A 16,704-nucleotide genomic window follows, 5' to 3' on the forward strand; every position below is an offset into this window, starting at 1 on the left:
AACCTCACCCCAAGACTTAAATACATTGACCATTTTTAAAAAAAAACTTTCTAACGGAGAGTAACTTGAGGGTCTGCATGAATGCAATGAGTTGCTTGAGTAATTCTCCTAAGCAGAAAGTCATTTAAAATTTATGACTATATTAAACCCAGAAGGTCAGTGACCAAAGAGAGCATCATTATTTTCAACTGCACAGGATAGGCCCTTCAGCCCACAATGTTGTGCTGAACTATATATAAAAAATAAAACCTTCAATAACAAGTTTCTGGGCTCTTCACTTCTATTCTCAACTAAGTTAATACATAATATAATTGTTAAATATTCTATGAGAATTTGAGCACAGTTTAGGTAACATTTTGCATTTCATAATTTTTTTCTCTCAAGCCCTATCGTATCCAATCACTTATTTCCATGGCAATATTTTTCCAAAGGGGGCATTTGAAGTTTTAAGGATCTGTTCATTGATGGATATTTTGCATCATTTGAACAGATTAAATTGAATCTGCTCAAATCTCAATTCTTTAACTATTTGCAAATCCGGCATTTTCTTGAATCACAAGTTTCTAATTTTCCAAGAGTGAGTCAAATTTTGTAGATGAGGTTTTTTTTTAGCTTAATGCCTCCTCGTAAAGGTTTAATATCTATTATTTAAGATAAATTGTTGTGTTTAAATCAGACTTTGTTAGTTAAAATAAAAATGCTTGGGAACAGGATTTAAATTTGACTCTATTGGATGTGGATTGAGACACAATTCTTAAGTTAGTTAAGAGCTCTTCGCTATGTGCTCGACATTGTCTATTACAATCCAAAGTGGAACATAGAGCACATTTGTCTACAGCTAAATTGTATCGGTTTATTCCGATACATCTCACTGCTGTGACAGGTGTAAGAGCAGAGAAGCGTCATTAATTTGTATGTGCTGGACTTGTCCGGTTCAAAAATTTTTAATATGGATTTAACACCAAATCCTTTGGTGGCCCTCTTTGGTATAATGGGAGAGAATGATCCTTTGTTATCTCTGGTTCAGAGTCCTTTTCCTCTCTTTTGGTGAGATGTGTAATTTTACTTAAATGGAAAGATGCTGCCCCACCTACTCACGACCAGTGGTTGTGTGACCTCATGCCTTGATTGAACGTGGAAAAGATTAATTATTCAATTAATAATTCTGATACAAGATTCCAGAAGTTATGGGAGTCATTTATGACTCACTATCTTATTTTATAATTTTACTCCAATGTATTTAAATTGTCCGACTTGTATCTTTTCCACGTTCCTTATATTATATATAGATTTTATCTTCATTTGTCTTTTTAAACCCAGTCATATATCACATCTAGTAATGTGGTTAGGTAAAGGGGTTGAGATTTTCTCCTCTACTATTTTCTTCTTTCCCCTTTTTTATATTATTAGAGGTTTTATTTGGAAAAAAGGTATAAACTATTTAGAATAGCAATTACCAATTGATTTACAATTTTTGTATGTTAGTGATATATAGAACGTCTAGTTTATGTGACGGTCCATATCATCTTATTGAACTGTACCCTTTTTGTTTGGATAAGTTCTCTATTAAAATCAATAAAAAATATTTAAAAATTAAAAAGTACTATCCCCTCCCTACCCCGTAACCCTCTATTTTTCTTTCATCCATGTGTCTGTCTAAGAGTCTCTTAAATGCCTCAATGGTTCCAGTCTTCACCACCACCCCCGACAATGCATGCCAGGCCCACACAACTGCGCAAAAAACTTACCCCTGACGTCTCTCCTAAACTTCCCTCCCTTCACTTTGTATAGATGTCCTTGTTACTCCAGCCTGGGTGGGGGGGGGGGGGTAGAATGGTGACTATCCACCTTTCCTATGCCCCTCTCCTAATCTTGTCGTCATCCAGCAAGTCTCCCCTCATCCTTCTTTGCTCCAAAGAGAAAAGTCCAGCTTGGCTAACCTTGCCTTGTAAGACTCATTGTCCAGTCCAGGCAAATCTCCCCTGCACCCTTCTCCATGGGTTTCACACCCTTCCTGTAATGAGGTGAGCAGAACTGAACACAACATTCCAAGTGCGGCCTCACCAGAGATTTGTAGAGTTGCAGCATGACCTCATGACCCCTGAACTAAAACCCTTGATTAATGGAACCCAGCGTACTGCAGGCCTTCTTAACTGTCCTATCAACCTGCGCAGCCACCTTGAGAGACCTGTGGATTCCGACTCCAAGGTCCATCTGATCTCCACACTGTTAAGTATCTTACCGTTAGCCACAGACCTATCAAAATGCACTTCTTCTGTGACGAAGTATTCAATAATAACAGCTCAGTGCAGAGAATCAAACTGAACATCAATCTTGTTGCAAATACCAATGGTGGGGGGAAGGGCCTTTTTTGAAATCATTCGGGTAGTGCAGATGCTCAAAGCAACCAGGGTTCACTCCTTCCCACAGTTAACTAGTGATCAAAGCATCGATCGCACTTTGCACAGTGATGAAGGTCGTAGAACGGACAGAAATGGAAATCAAACATGCACTAAGCTGAGCTAGGCCGGTCCAATCATCTGTGGTTCTGCTGCAGACCATCTGATGGATAAAGGGCGCTTCTCTCTTACAAACTGCCATAATTTTTAATTATTCCAGAGAAGCAAGCGATTTTTAGCTGAAAAGGAATGCACCACCACTCCCTTTCTCGTCAATGATCAAACTTTCAGTCAGAATTATGGTTTTGCTTTCTTAGATCTCGCAGCAGGACCTCAAAACTTGGTGTTGGAAGCAGAAAGTGGTGCCATAGCTAGAGAAGATAAGACATGCGGCAAATTGCTTACTTAAAACCCCATCCTGTCCCCCCAAGGACAATAGCAGCCACCAGGATGGCCCCTGCGATGGACCCTATTATAAGATTAGTGGCACTAGGACCTGCGACAAAGGATCATGGGAAGAAACAGAATGAGAACCAACCACTGAGGTCACACTTGAGGGAAAACAATTTGTATTTACGCTCATCGGAAATGCTTGAACATCAAACTTTCATCATTTCACTGTTAAACACTGCACCATGCAAAACACACATCTAAAATAAAGTCCTTGCTTCCAATCTACGGCATAAAAGAGATCAAAGGATTAAGTTAGCTCTATAACAGGGAGCTCGTGGACAAAGACTGTGTTTAACTAAAGGCACCCACAAGTAACTGGGGCAGCGACGTATATGCCCAGCTAGTAACATTTCCCTCAGTGCCGGGGAAAAAGAGAAAAGAAGCAGGTTGGAGCAAGACAGGGAGAATGAGAGAGGGTAAAATGGGAGTAGGAAGGCTGAAAGGACACGAGAAGTTTATGGAAGAGGCCAAAAAAAATCATGAGCTTTCAACAGATGATGTTTTCTGCTCTTAATATATAAAAATAGCCAGACCATACTTTTCCCTTTAAAATACATTTATATAACCTGTGCATATTTTCCCCAGGGTGTCCAATAGTCTTTTATATTATTAAATTAGATTGTCCACATTTAAACTACACAAGCTAATGCAATAAAGAGTGTCAGATAACACTTTAGAACAGAATTAAGGCTGGAGTATTCACAAGAGTGTCAATCCCAAACACTCCAAAACCGACTCACTGTCAGCAGGGTGGACGGCGCCTCTTACAAGTTGGGGGAATGCTTTTCACCAGCCCGCCAGTCCAACACAGCTCCCACCTCCCAGCCAGAGGCAGCGCGATGACTAACAACCCGACGAGCCACAAACCCTCGTTGATTCCGTCCCTCACTTGTGCGTTGAGGTGCGTTGACCAACGGGGGTATGTGCTGTCGGAATAGACCCTTCAGTAGAAACGATAGCCATGTGCGTTTGGTGGGGGGTGAACGAATGTTCTCGTGCCAATCGAAGATGACGACCAGCCGAATCACCCAAGTGCTTTACTCTCATTCACAGTCAATTGGTTGAACCTGATTGTATCAGCGGTAATTAGTCAGTGGTTGATACATTGATTCCACCCCTATTTTCTTTATTGCTTCATTGGATCCTGCTCCTGGTGAGTTTTGGTTTCAGTGACGTTCAATGGGTGCCATATGAGCAGGCACAAAGCCCCTGATCTCTGCAACGCTGCTCAGCCTAACTCCTGCCATTGGGCTCAAGATAACCCCATCCTTTGCCCCTCCACTCCCTCAATCTGCATAGAATTTCTCCCCAGTCAAGTTCAGGCCGGTGTCCACAGCCTGTCAACACCCCGCCCTGCCTGCTGGACTCAAGGTGGGCTCAGGAGGTCCTTCCATTGCGAGATTCAGGGCCTAGCAAGGAGGATTTGGGACTGTGCATCCTGTTAGCCAGGACTCGGTCAGATAACTGACTCAAATACCATGCTTCTACACTTCTGTGGCCTTACCCTATTAGCTTTTCTTTTCTCTCTCTCACTCTCCCCCTCTCTCATGCCCCACATGTCCCAGACAGGAGAGGGTTTTGACACCACACAAGCAAGATCACATGACACAGACATGGGCCAATCACATGACATTGAATCACAGCACCAAAAAGCCAAATACGACGAAACACACAGAGGCCTCGGGTTTACACGGGTACCTCGCGCGAGCACGCGCACACACTGGCACCAATACGGATGACTGAGACCAAGAATGATGCTTACTCCATTCCCCACCCCGTTCCTCCAAATATCACCCCCAGGGCCAGAATGGTCCCTGCCACTGCACCTATCAGCCTGTTAGTGGCCAAGCTCACTGTATAGAGGGAAAAAGGGATACTTTAAAGTAACCATCAACAGATCAATGCTGCAAGTCAAAAGATTAAAAGAAGATTAATTGTTCTTATATAAATGCAGATCACTTCAAACAATTTTCAATCCTCTAAATGACACAGAAAAACGCGATGGAAAATTGGTTTCCTGAACTCTTGCAATTTAAGAAGGGGAGAGGGGAAAAAAAAACTTTCAGGAGACAAATGGGCAAAGGTTTGATTTATGACCACAGAACCTGATTCCATAAGTTGACCATAAAAAGAGGGTTAGAGACTGGGGAGAACAGGCAGATGGCAGAAAAAGTCCCCAGAACTAGGTTAACGTAACTGCGAAGTTCTTCACTCATACTGATCAACAGGAAATGAGATGCAGCAAGAGTGTGGAAAATGGAATGAAAATGACCTTAGTATTTGCCTTCTGCTTCGAAGGGTGATGTTTGTCAGTTCCCCCTGCCCTGTCTTGTGATGACCTGAATACACCGAAACAGCCACCATATTCTTATATATATATAAAAAATCAGCAGTCTGATTTTGGAGTGAAATTCGAATGGGCGGGGGAGGATCTCATGTATCCAGTGGGGTGGGGGGTGATGGCATTAGGGAATGCACAAGGTATACTTCTCAGCCAGTTTGAGTCGTGGTGAAATAGCTTTCTGCTCTGGCTCATGATGAGTGACACCATAACCACACAAGCCAGCGTCCAATTCCAGACCAACACTGGAGAGCCTCAATCACAACGTCAACTGCACCAAAGCCTGAATATGTCTGGGATCTCGGAAACCAAGCAGGCTCAGGGCTGGTTAGTAATTGGAGGGGAGACCACCTAGGAAAACTGGATGCTGTAGGTTTCTGTGAGGGGCGCTGGACTGCTTTATGGTAGGCAACAGTTAAAGAATTTCATGCGTGTTACATTCTACATGTAGTATTACATGACAATAATGGGTCCTTCACTTTTACAACGTGAGTACAATCCCAAATCTCACAGCAGCACAGCTGCAGTCAGCCAACTGGGGCCACTGTTGGCGGTTTAGGATGAGAATGGGAATGAACTGATTTTGGAGTGAAATTCGAATGGGCGGGGGAGGAGCTCATGTGTCCAAGTGGCAAGTAAAAGGGGAGAAGACCTGTTTCGCTGGCTGGTGCACTCACCTTGAGCTTCTGCTGCCATCTGCCTCAGTGCCACTGATCCGCACCGTTAACAGGACCTGGTGCGCCACAGATGCTAAACTGGCATTGCCTGCACACCTCTATTTATTTAAATGTTAACAGACCAGCTTAAGCAATCTCTCATTAATCACAGAGCACCTCGGGATAGGGATTACTTAAAGTGGTATGTGAATGGAAAGAAAAAAGTTGAGAACCACCGCTGTACATCAACGATTTGGAAGAGGGAACCCAATGTAGAGTATCTAGGTTTGCTAATTGAGTGGAAAAGGACATTGTGCAGAGTCAGCAGAGGGATAGAGCTAGGTTAAATGAGCGGGTGAGATAGAGGGCAATGTAAATAAATATGAAGTTATATATTTTAAAAAAAATTAAAAAATTTAAGTTTAAATGTTTGAAGGAAAAATAAAATATCAGATTACATTGTTACTTAAATGGTGAATTATTGCAGCATGCTGTTGCACAGAAGGGAGGGCTTGTGCATGTATCGCAAAAGGTTGGTTTGCAGGTGCAGCAGGATATCAAAAGGGCAAAGGGAACATGGCCCTTCATCGCTGCAGGGATTGAATTCTGGAGCAGGAAGGTTCTGCTGCAACTATACAAGGTCTTGGTGAGGCTGGACTTGGAGAACCGTGTGCAGTTCTGGGCTCCTTTCTTGAGGAAGATGTACTAGTTTGGAAGCACTGCATAGGAGGGTCACCCAGTTGATTCTGGAGATGACGGGGTGAGCCTGCGAGGAGAAATTAAGCCACCTGGGACTATACTGCCCTTGAATTCAGAAGAATGAGAGGGGATCTTCTGAAAACGTACACTTTAAAGGGATAGAGGCAGGAAAGTTGTTTGGTAGGTGAGACATAGGGGACATAGCCTTAAGATTCATGGTGTAGACCAATGGTTCTCAATCTTTTTCTTTCCACTCACATCCCACTTTAAGGAATCCCTATCCCAGAGATGCTCTGGGATTAGTAAGGGATTTTTTAAGGTGGTGGAAAGAAAAAGTTGAAAACCACTGTTTTAATGAAACCTCATTGACTCATTCTGTGCATGGTTTCAGAACTCCAAAGGAAATGGGCCAATGACAATTGTTGTCAAGCCAAATATTTCAGTAACAATTGGGTCTCAACCTTCCCTTCCCACCCACATCCCACCTTAAACAACCCCTTACTATTCACAGAGCACCAATGGCATAGGTATTATTTAAAGTGGGATGTGAGTGGAAAAAGGTTGAGAACCACGTCAATAGATATAGGATGGAGATGGTGAGGACGTGCTTTTCCCAGAGAGATGTGAATCTGTGGAATTCTCTGCTCAAGGAAGCAGTGGAGGCTACCTCATTTAACAACAGTGTTGGATAGAGTTTTACATTGTTATGGAATTGAGGGTTCTGGGGAGAAGGAAGGAAGGCGGAGCTGAATCCACAGCCAGATCAGCCGCGATCTTACTGAACGGCAGAGCAGGCTCAACAGGTCAGATGGCCGACTCCTGCTCCTGGTTCTTATTTTAGATGCACAGACAGACAGGCCATTTCGGCCCATGAGTCCGAGCCACCCAATTTATACACTCTCTTATGATTCGAACGGTGGGAGGAAACCGGAGCCCCTGGGGAAAGCCCATGCAGTCACATTGAGAACATACAAACTCCTTACAGACAGTGCGGGATTCAAACCCTGGTGCTGTAAAGGTATTGCACTGACTGCCACGCCAACCATTTGGGTACCGTCCGAGGCTACTCATCTCCCCTTGTAAGTGAATCCCCTAATTTCTGGAATCAACCTGGTGAACTATCATTGCGCTGCTTCCAAAGCCAATATATCCTCTTGAGCTTGTCAAGAGACATTGAATGTCATGAAGGGTTTGCATAGATTAACTAGGAGGAGCAGTTCTGAAGGGCATAACACTGGAAATCAGAAGACACGGGTTTGGAGTAAATGAAGGGGAAATTGTTTAATGCAGCGGACAATTGGGAACATGAGAGGATGGAGAAGTAGACTGGAAAAAATTTTGAAAGGAAAATTAAAGACCCGGGGGGGGGGGGGGGGACATGTGAAGGGTTGTTGGATAAGGGTTTAGAAATAGGATCATGCTTGATCATTCAAGTCCCTTTACTTCCAGGAAATAATCCAACTCTTCCCCGCCTGGCCCCTTACACCCACAGTAGAAAATGAAGCATCCTTGAGTGCAGCCGAAGGGTCTCGACGTGAAACATTTGCTGTGAATTTTCCCACCTCCCCCCAGACAGATGCTCCGTGACTGGCTGAGTCCCTCCAGCAGCTTCACTTATTTTTGTTTTGCTCCAAATTCCAGCAACTGCAGTCTCTTGTTTCTCCCACTCAAAATAGAGACCTGACCTTTGATTAAAACTGCAAACAACATTTGAAGCTACATTTTAATTTTAGGGGTCAACTGAGCTTGAAAAAAATCTTCATTAGCTTGGTTACTGATACAACTGACTGAATAATAGGCCGGCAGATTTGTTTTCCAGCTATTTATTATAGAACATTACAGCACAGAGAACAAGCCCTTCCGAATCTTCTAGTCTGTGCCAAACTATTTTTTTTGCCTAGTCCCACTGACTTGCACCCTCCATAACTCTCCCATCCATGTAACCATACAAAAATTATAGCATGGGACCAGGCCATTTTGGCCCTTCTAGCCCACACTGAACTCTAGTCCTATCTATCTACACCCTGCCCATAACCCTCCATTCCCCTCCCATCCATATACCGATCCAAAATTTTCCTTAAATGACAAAATGCACCCTGCCACCACATTTCTCCCAGAAGCTCATTCCACACAGCAACTACTCTCTGTGAAGAAGTTCCCCCTCATGTTACTCCTAAACTTTTGCCCCATAACTCTTAACATGACCTCTTGTTTCAATCTCTCCTACCTTCAAGGGTAGCCTATCCACATCCACTCTATCTATCCCCCTCATAATCTTAAATAGCTCTATCAAATCACCCCATCAACATTCTACGGTCCAAGGAATAAAGACCTAATCTGCTCAATCTTTCGTTGTAATCTAGATTCTGAAACCCAGGTAACATTTTCATAAATGTTCTCTGCACTCTCTCTACCTTGTTGATATCTTTCCTAGAATTTAGTGACCAGAACTGCACACAGTATTCCAAATTTGGCACCACCAAATTCTTCTTAAATGTCAAAATTGAGCCGGCATTCACTACCTCAGCTAGCAGCTCGTTCCACACCACCACCACTCTCTGTGTGAAGAATTTCTCCTCATTTTCCCCCTAATCTTTTCCCCTTTCACCCTTAACCCATGCCCTCTGGTTTGTATCTCATCTACCCTCAGTGGAAAAAGCCTATCTACATTTACTCTGCTCATCCCCCTCAGAATTTTAATTACCTCTATCAAATCTCCCCTCATTCTTCTGCACTCCAGGGAATAAAGACCTTACCCAGCAGTTCTCAACCATTTTATTTCCACTCACATATCACTTTAAGTAATCCCTATGCCATCAGTACTCTGTGATTAGTAAGGGATTGCTTAAGATGGTGTGTGAGTGGGAAGGGAAGGTTGAGAATCACTGCTCTAGACCCAATTGTTACTGAAATATTTTGCTTGAGAAAAATTGTCATTGGCCATTTCCTTTGGAGTTCTGAAACCATGTACGATTAAAACAGTGATTCTCAACCTTCCCTTCCCACCTTAATCATAGAGCACCTCGGGATAGGGATTACTTAAAGTGGGATGTGAGTGGAAAGAAAAAAGTTGAGAACTACTGGCCTAATCCCACTGTCCTGCACCCAGTCCAATGCCCTCCATACCCCTCCCATCCATGTACCTGTTCAAATTCTTCTTAAATGTTGAAATTGACAAGGACCAGCACATGAAGCTAAAATAAGGGCCCGTGGTAAAACAGGAAACACACTAGTGTGAGTAGAGCATTGGTTGATTGGCAGGGAGCAGTGGGGAAGAAGGCAAATGCAATGCTGGCGTTCATTTCAAGAGGAATAGAATATAAGAGCAGGGATGCATTGTTGAGTCTTCAGTGGCACTGGTGAGATCTCACTTAGATTGTTGTGAGCAATTTTGGGCTCCTCATTTAAGAAAGGATGTGCTGACGTTGGAGAGGGTTCAGAGGAGGTTCACAAGGATGATTCCGGGAATGGAAAGTGTTTAGATCAGTGGTTCTCAACCTTTTTCTTTCCGGTCACATCCCACTTTAAGTAATCCCTATGCCATCAGTGGTCTGTGATCAGTAAGGGGTTGCTTAAGTTGGTGTGTGAGTGGGAAGGGAAGGTTGAAAACTGCTGCTCTAGACCCAATTGTAACTGAAATATTTTGCTTGAGAAAAATTGTTATTTCCTTTGGAGTTCTGAAACAGTGCACATAACGAGTCAATGAGGTACGATTAAAACAGTGGTTTTCAACCTTTTCCAACCCACATCCCACCTTGAGCAATCCCTTTCTAATCACAGAGCACTAATAGCATAGGAAACACTTAAAGTGGGATGTGAGTGGAAAGAAAATGTTGAGAACCACTGAGTGTTTGACAGCTCTTGGCTGGTACTTGTTGGAATTTGGGAGAATGAGGAGGGACCTCATTAACACATTTTGAAGGCATAAACAGAGTAGATTTTAAAAGGAGGTTTCCCATGTTGGGAGGCTCTAGGACAAGGGAGCACAGCTCCAGGACTAAAGGGCGTCCATCTAGAACAGAGATGGGAGGAATTTCTTCAGCCAGAGAGTGGTGAATCCGTGGAATTTGTTGCCACAGGAGGGTGTAGAGGTCATTGGGTGTATTTAAGACAGAGAGTGATTAGTGCTTGTTTAGCCAGGGCAACAAAGGTTATGGGAAGAAGGGCAGGGAATGGGGCTGACTGGGAAAATGGATCAGCTCATTACTGAATGACGGGGCAGACTCGATGGGCTGAACAGCTTATTTCTCCTCCTGTCTTATGGTTGTACAATTGATTCAGGCATCACCTCTTCTGTGTCAGTCTCCAAATGCAGAATAACCTCCCACCTGTATAAATATCCCCATCATCTGGCCTTGAGTGGGCCGTGGAATTAATGCAGAGGCAATAGGGATTAGAACAGCTTGGCATTTGGGTTAGCACAGAAGCAGTCTTTGTTCTGGGTGATTCAATGCTGCAAACTCTATCAGGGAGCAAACCAATAGTTCGACTGAAACACTTAATATTGCTTTCACATAGTAAAGTACAGCACAGTAACAGGCCCTTTAATACATAACCTCAGCAACTAACATCATTCTAAATTAAACTACCGCATATTTCAGCGTATAAGAGGCACCTAAAAAATCCACCAAAAACAGGAATCGTCTTATAGGCCTTATAACAAAATGTGATCGTAAAATTCTGGCCAGAAAATTGGTCATGACGCCTTCCTTCCACCGCCATAATCCACCGGACATTTTACAATTGTAGAGCCCGAGGTCCCCGGCCCTGCCCGGGAACCGGTGTTCCCTCCCCCATCCAAGCCAAGGTGTGGACATGGTTCCTACACCGAGCGCACTTGGGCAGCGAGGTGACTTCCTCGGTGCAGACAGCACCGTGCCTGATGTTGAGGATAGAGTCGCCATCGCTGACTCCGGATGCAGCTGATGCTGAAGACTTGGACCCAGCTCCATTCACCATCTTCCTGGCCAGAAGCAAAGGGCTTTTTAAAACTGTTATTGTAATCACTTGGTTGGTTATTTTACAGATCTGTGACTTGGTGATTTAACAAAGTTTGGGTTGTTGCTGGGAGGCCTGGACACTGGTCTCTGGTACGTTCCTTGAGGCTGCTCTGGGGTGTCGAGCAGAAAATTGGTGGGTTTTCTTATGTGCCTGATACATAATAAAACCATGAATTTCAGACGGGGGCCATCTTATCTGAAGGCTGTCTTATATGCCAAAATATACAGTAAATCTCTTCCACCTGCATTCTGTTCTCCACAAATTTTTAGGTCTATCTCAATTCCTCTTAAATACTACCACTGGAGCATCAACGTACACTGGGTTTTAACAAATGGCTTTTTGTTTATCTGAGTGAGAATCACAGTGAAAGGGATGATTCCCAGTTCGGTGACACAGGATATTAACCAATGTTCATAAATTAGATCAGCCATGATCGTATTGAATGGTGGAGCAGGCTCGATGGGCCATTTTTGGCCTACTCCTGTTCCTACTTCCTATATTCCTATGTTCTCCTTGGGAGTTGGGAACAACCATCTTTTAAGCATGTCACCGTAATGGGCAGTGACCTGACCAAACACCACCCTTCCCTGCCATAATGTGGCATTCCACTTTAACCAGCCTCAATGCCTCTGATGGCAGACACCATGCCAGGTGAGGGGTGGGAACACTATACGCTTGGCTGGGAACCAGGTACAGTCTGCCAAAGGCCGACAAGAACCCATAAGAACGTAAGAAATAGGAACAGGAATAAGTTGAGCCTGTTCAGCCCTTCAAATAGATCATGGCTGATCTATCTAACTGAACCTTAAATATGTTTAATGAAGTCGCGTCAACTGCTTCCCTGGATAGAGATTCACCACTCTCTGGGAAAAACAGTTTTTCTTCATCTCTGTCTTAAATCTACTCCCCTGGATCTTGAGGCTGTGTCCCCTAGTTCTGGTCTCACCTACCAGCAGACTACCTCTGATATTCTATGTTTTATATGTTTCTCTAAGATCTCCTCTCATTCTTCTGAATTCATGAGTATAATCCCAAATGATTTAGTTTCTCCTCGTAGGTCAACCCCCTCATCTCTGGGATCAACTTGGTGAACCTCCTCTGGACTGCCTCCAAGACCAGTCTATCCTTCCTCAAGTAATGACACCAGAATCGCACCCAATACTCCAGGTGCAGCCTCACCAGGACATTGTACAGTTGCAGCATGATCTCCTTGCTCTTGAATTCAATTCGTCTAGCGATAACCTGTCTATAACCCTGGGTGAATATGGCACACCCCCGATCCCTCTCACCTGCCCTGATCTCCCATGACAAGAAAGTATAATTGAGTTCTTGGGCAGTGTAATTCCTGACAAGACCCTTTGTGAACAGTTATGATACAGAAAAACAAAAGTGAAAAGAAAACCACTGATCGTTCACCTTTATCGGTCTCTAATGCTCCAACCTTGTTCATTCAGGGACTAACTCTCTATTCAATCCACCTCTTCCTTGTTCACATCCTTCAGTTCTCCCAAATTCTCTGGAAAATTTGATGTTGAAAGTCCTTCAAACCTCACATCCTCTCCCTTTCTTCAAGGACCGACCTCACCTGATGCCTTCCCCTTATTCCAATGCAACATTACTACCAGCCTGCAATTTTCAATAAAATATTTCTTTAAATTCATTTTAGACAAAAAAGAAATCCGCAGAGAAAGTCAGCAGGTCACAGAGCATCCACAGGTCATGGAATTCATTGGTCTCCAGCCCTTAATGCCCTAACCCTGCGCATTGCCACATCCCCTCCATCCTATTCTACCCCTCGCTCTATCAAAGACTAGAGGCCTTGACGAGGCTTGATTCTGCCTCGTTTCCCTGAAAATCCCAGAGGCTGCAACTTCTGCAAACCCATGTTTGAAACCTGACAGGTCCAGTCAGTCTCATCAGTGGCCGGGCAACTGCTGTCTGTACTCCCACCCCCTGCATTCCACTCCATCCTCTCCACAATTTCCCCATAGTTGCCGTCCCTCCCCACCCCACCTCCTGAACTCTTTGGGCTGGAAGCAAGAAGAAGGGGCCATGGATAAAGTCACTCCCCTGAGACTCTCCTCCCGACTGGGCGGTGAGAGAAAGATGGAGAGAGAGAGAAAGATGGAGAGAGAGAAAGATGGAGAGAGTGAAAGATGGAGAGAGTGAAAGATGGAGAGAGAGAAAGATGGAGAGAGAGAGAGAGACAGAGTGAAAGAGAGAGAGAGAGAGAAGGGGGGGAGGTAGGCTCATGATCAGGGACAGCCATGGCAGTTCCACTCTCACATGGAAGGAGGAGAGGGCAGGGACAGAGCACAGATAATGAACTACGAGGGTCACACTGAAGGTGGGAATCTGGGGGTGGAGGGGGCAACCTTAAAAAATGCCCTAGAAGTGGAGGGGGGGGGGAGGTGTGGAGGGCAACAGTAACTTAGCGACCCTTAAATAACCATGAGGATGAGACACATAGATGGAGGAAATTAAAAGGAAATGAAGCCACAGCAGACTATCTCTGATTTTCTTGCCCTCATTGAACTCCAGTCCTGTTGAAAAGACCAAGATTTCTGAGCTTTGATTTGCTAATGTAAAAGCCCACCGTGACAGGTAATGAACAGAGCATCAAGGATCACAGTGAGAAGCTTAAAATAAAACCAGACAAACCCTTGGGGCCCTCGGGGGGCTTCTTGGTCTCTTGACGTTTGGGGTCGTACATGCTGCAGTCCGTTCCCGCCCAAGACCCCTCGCAGATGCAGGTCGCCTCATTGCTGCAGAGCTGTAACACACAGAGGATTGAATCAGTTGGGAGCTGAAACATTCGACTGTTCGTTTAATAAAAATGCAGTAAAACCTGTTATCTGGAATCCAAGCAACCGGCAAAAAAAAAATAAGTAACCAATGCGAAAGTTTAAAATTGACCTCCCCCCAGCAGTTTGTTAATAGCAAACTGCAATCTCATTGCCCTTGACAATGTCCCTTGGTACTGTACTTGGAATCTCAGCCAAGAATTCAGGGTCAAGTCGCTGGAGCAGGACGTGAACCTAGCACCTTCCTACTTGGAAGCACGAGTGCAAATGACTGAGCTGCGGCCTGCGATCCTGCAGATAGGGATTCCTGCACTGTTATCAAGACGAAGACACGTGACCATTAGACACAGAACTGACCCACTTGAGCTGACCCATTCGCCTCTGAACCTTTCCTGTCCATGAGCCTATTTATTTTTAAACTTTGCAAATGTCCCCTGGCTCTATCACTTCCTCTGCCAGCACATTTCTACGTTCCAAATACTCTCAGCCTGTCGGGTCCCCTTCCAATCTATGCCCTCTGGTTTTAGACTCCCTCACCAGGGGGAAAAAAGACCCTTCAACTTATTCATGCCTCTCATGACAGAACCCTTTGTTTTGCCTGTGGGCCCGTTAAGACCTGCTCAAAGTTTATGGGCCCCCTTCCCTGTTGTTTTTTTTCCCGTACTACGTTAAAAAAAACATTATTTCAGTCCATGCCCCCCCCCCCCTCCCCGCCACCGCTCTCTCGTAGCCTGTCTGGGCTGAAAATGTCTCGTCTCTCCTTGTAACTCAAACCCACTAAAATCTTTGTGAATTCTTACCGCACCCTTTCCAGCTTAATGAACCCACCCCCCCTTACTTTCGAATGTCCAGCGGATGTTTAAACCAGGGGTCCATCCCGGGGAAGCAACACCCAGTAACACTCACCCCGTGGCCAGAGCAGATCTTTCTTGGTGATCCGCTCGGACAGTCGCTGATGTTGAATGACTGGATGGGCTGGCACCGCCTATCCCAGCACATCATGGACGGCCCGCAGGGAGTGCCGTCCTCGATGTAGCCCAGGTCTGTGCCGTCATCCATAATGATGTGGCTGCCGCTGGAAGACAGTGAGGGGCAGGACAGTGAGGAAAGCCTTACCCGGGGGGGACGGCCCGCAGTCCCTTCTCAGGGACACTAGCACTGGCTGCCTCCCAGCATGCCACGCAATCTGAGATGGGCGGAGCTTTCTTGGTGACGCAACTTAGAAGGAACACTCAAACCGTCGGGGGGGGGGGGGGGGTAAGAGACAGGGCTGTTTAAGGAAAAAATTTATCAGAGACAAGGAATAATCACAACGGGTCGAGGCTGTCCTTACTTTGAGCAGCCAGGTACAGAAGTCTTGAGCATCAAGTACAGTTTTTAATCTAGCAGCCATCAGACTCTTGAACCACATTGCACTCTCCTAACACTCAACTACTCTGGGACCACCAGAGCATCTGCCTGCACTAACTATTGGAACATTGATTATTTTTCTTGCACTAACTCCAACTGTGTGGTTTCTTTTAATATCTTTGGCATATTGTGGCAATTATTGCATGTACCAGTGTGGCTACAGCAAGGAAGAATCTCTGTGCATTGGTACTGTGACAGGGTATATTATATTTTATATTACATATAAATATTGTTTTTAAGGGAGATCGTGGGGGTTTAGTCACTTCACAAAAGATGTCTCATTTACAATGCAAGAGCTTTGCTGAAAGAGAGACTTCATGTCCACAGACACTTTGAAGAGTGCCTATGGAGACTTCACAAGTAGGTGTTAACTGGACTGATGCTGTGGAATAAATGGACTATTGTCTTTTAAGCAACAGATGCCCAGGCAGAAACTGATTCCTGTGCCAGCCATCTGTCTGGTTGCAGTTTACTGTTCTACAAGGGGTCATGTGGTTTTGCAAGCGGGGGTTGGGGGGGGGGGAAGAGAGAGAGAGAGAGAGAATTCAGTACTACAGTTCTGCAGTGGCTTTTGGGAGGCTGCAGCATGGTAAGCTGGCAGTTTGTTGAAGACCCTATTCTGAAGATGGGTTCACCCTTGTGGTCCTTACAAGAGGAAATGGCTGGCTAGAGTGTTACTCCTGAAATAAAAGAAACAAGAGGAACTCTGTGGTGACCTGGAGGTAGAGGTGATCATTTGGAAAACCCAGGATGAGGCAAGTTTCTTCGGCAAGACACTGAAGTGGCTGATCAGAGGAAATCAGTTGTGGGTGTTCAACGAGCAACAAATCTCTCTATGAAACCAACGAGACCTTCTTGAGCAATAACCATTTAACTTTAAGGATCAGAGCCTGGTGAACTTTATAAATGTTAAATTCTGTGCACAGTATAAGAATTGCCTG

The 16,704-nt window shown here is 44.6% G+C and overlaps 1 protein-coding gene across 4 annotated transcripts in view; it reads right to left on the reverse strand.

Moving 5' to 3' along the window:
• Window positions 1–16,704, reverse strand: part of LOC138761530 (disintegrin and metalloproteinase domain-containing protein 23-like) — a 209,179-nt gene that overhangs the window by 14,907 nt on the left and 177,568 nt on the right. Inside the window, exons 22-24 of one of the 4 annotated variants that reach the window (XM_069933813.1) lie at window positions 15,260–15,428; window positions 14,211–14,322; window positions 7,049–11,507 (exon numbers count right to left, since the gene is read on the reverse strand). In XM_069933813.1, the coding sequence (XP_069789914.1) occupies window positions 11,371–11,507; window positions 14,211–14,322; window positions 15,260–15,428 (418 nt within the window). In that variant the 3' untranslated portion in view covers window positions 7,049–11,370. The other 3 variants (XM_069933815.1, XM_069933814.1, XR_011356355.1) reach the window with 3 other exon arrangements.

Source organism: Narcine bancroftii, chromosome 4 (genome assembly GCF_036971445.1).
Source record: "Narcine bancroftii isolate sNarBan1 chromosome 4, sNarBan1.hap1, whole genome shotgun sequence".
Taxonomy (NCBI): Eukaryota; Metazoa; Chordata; class Chondrichthyes; order Torpediniformes; family Narcinidae; genus Narcine; species Narcine bancroftii.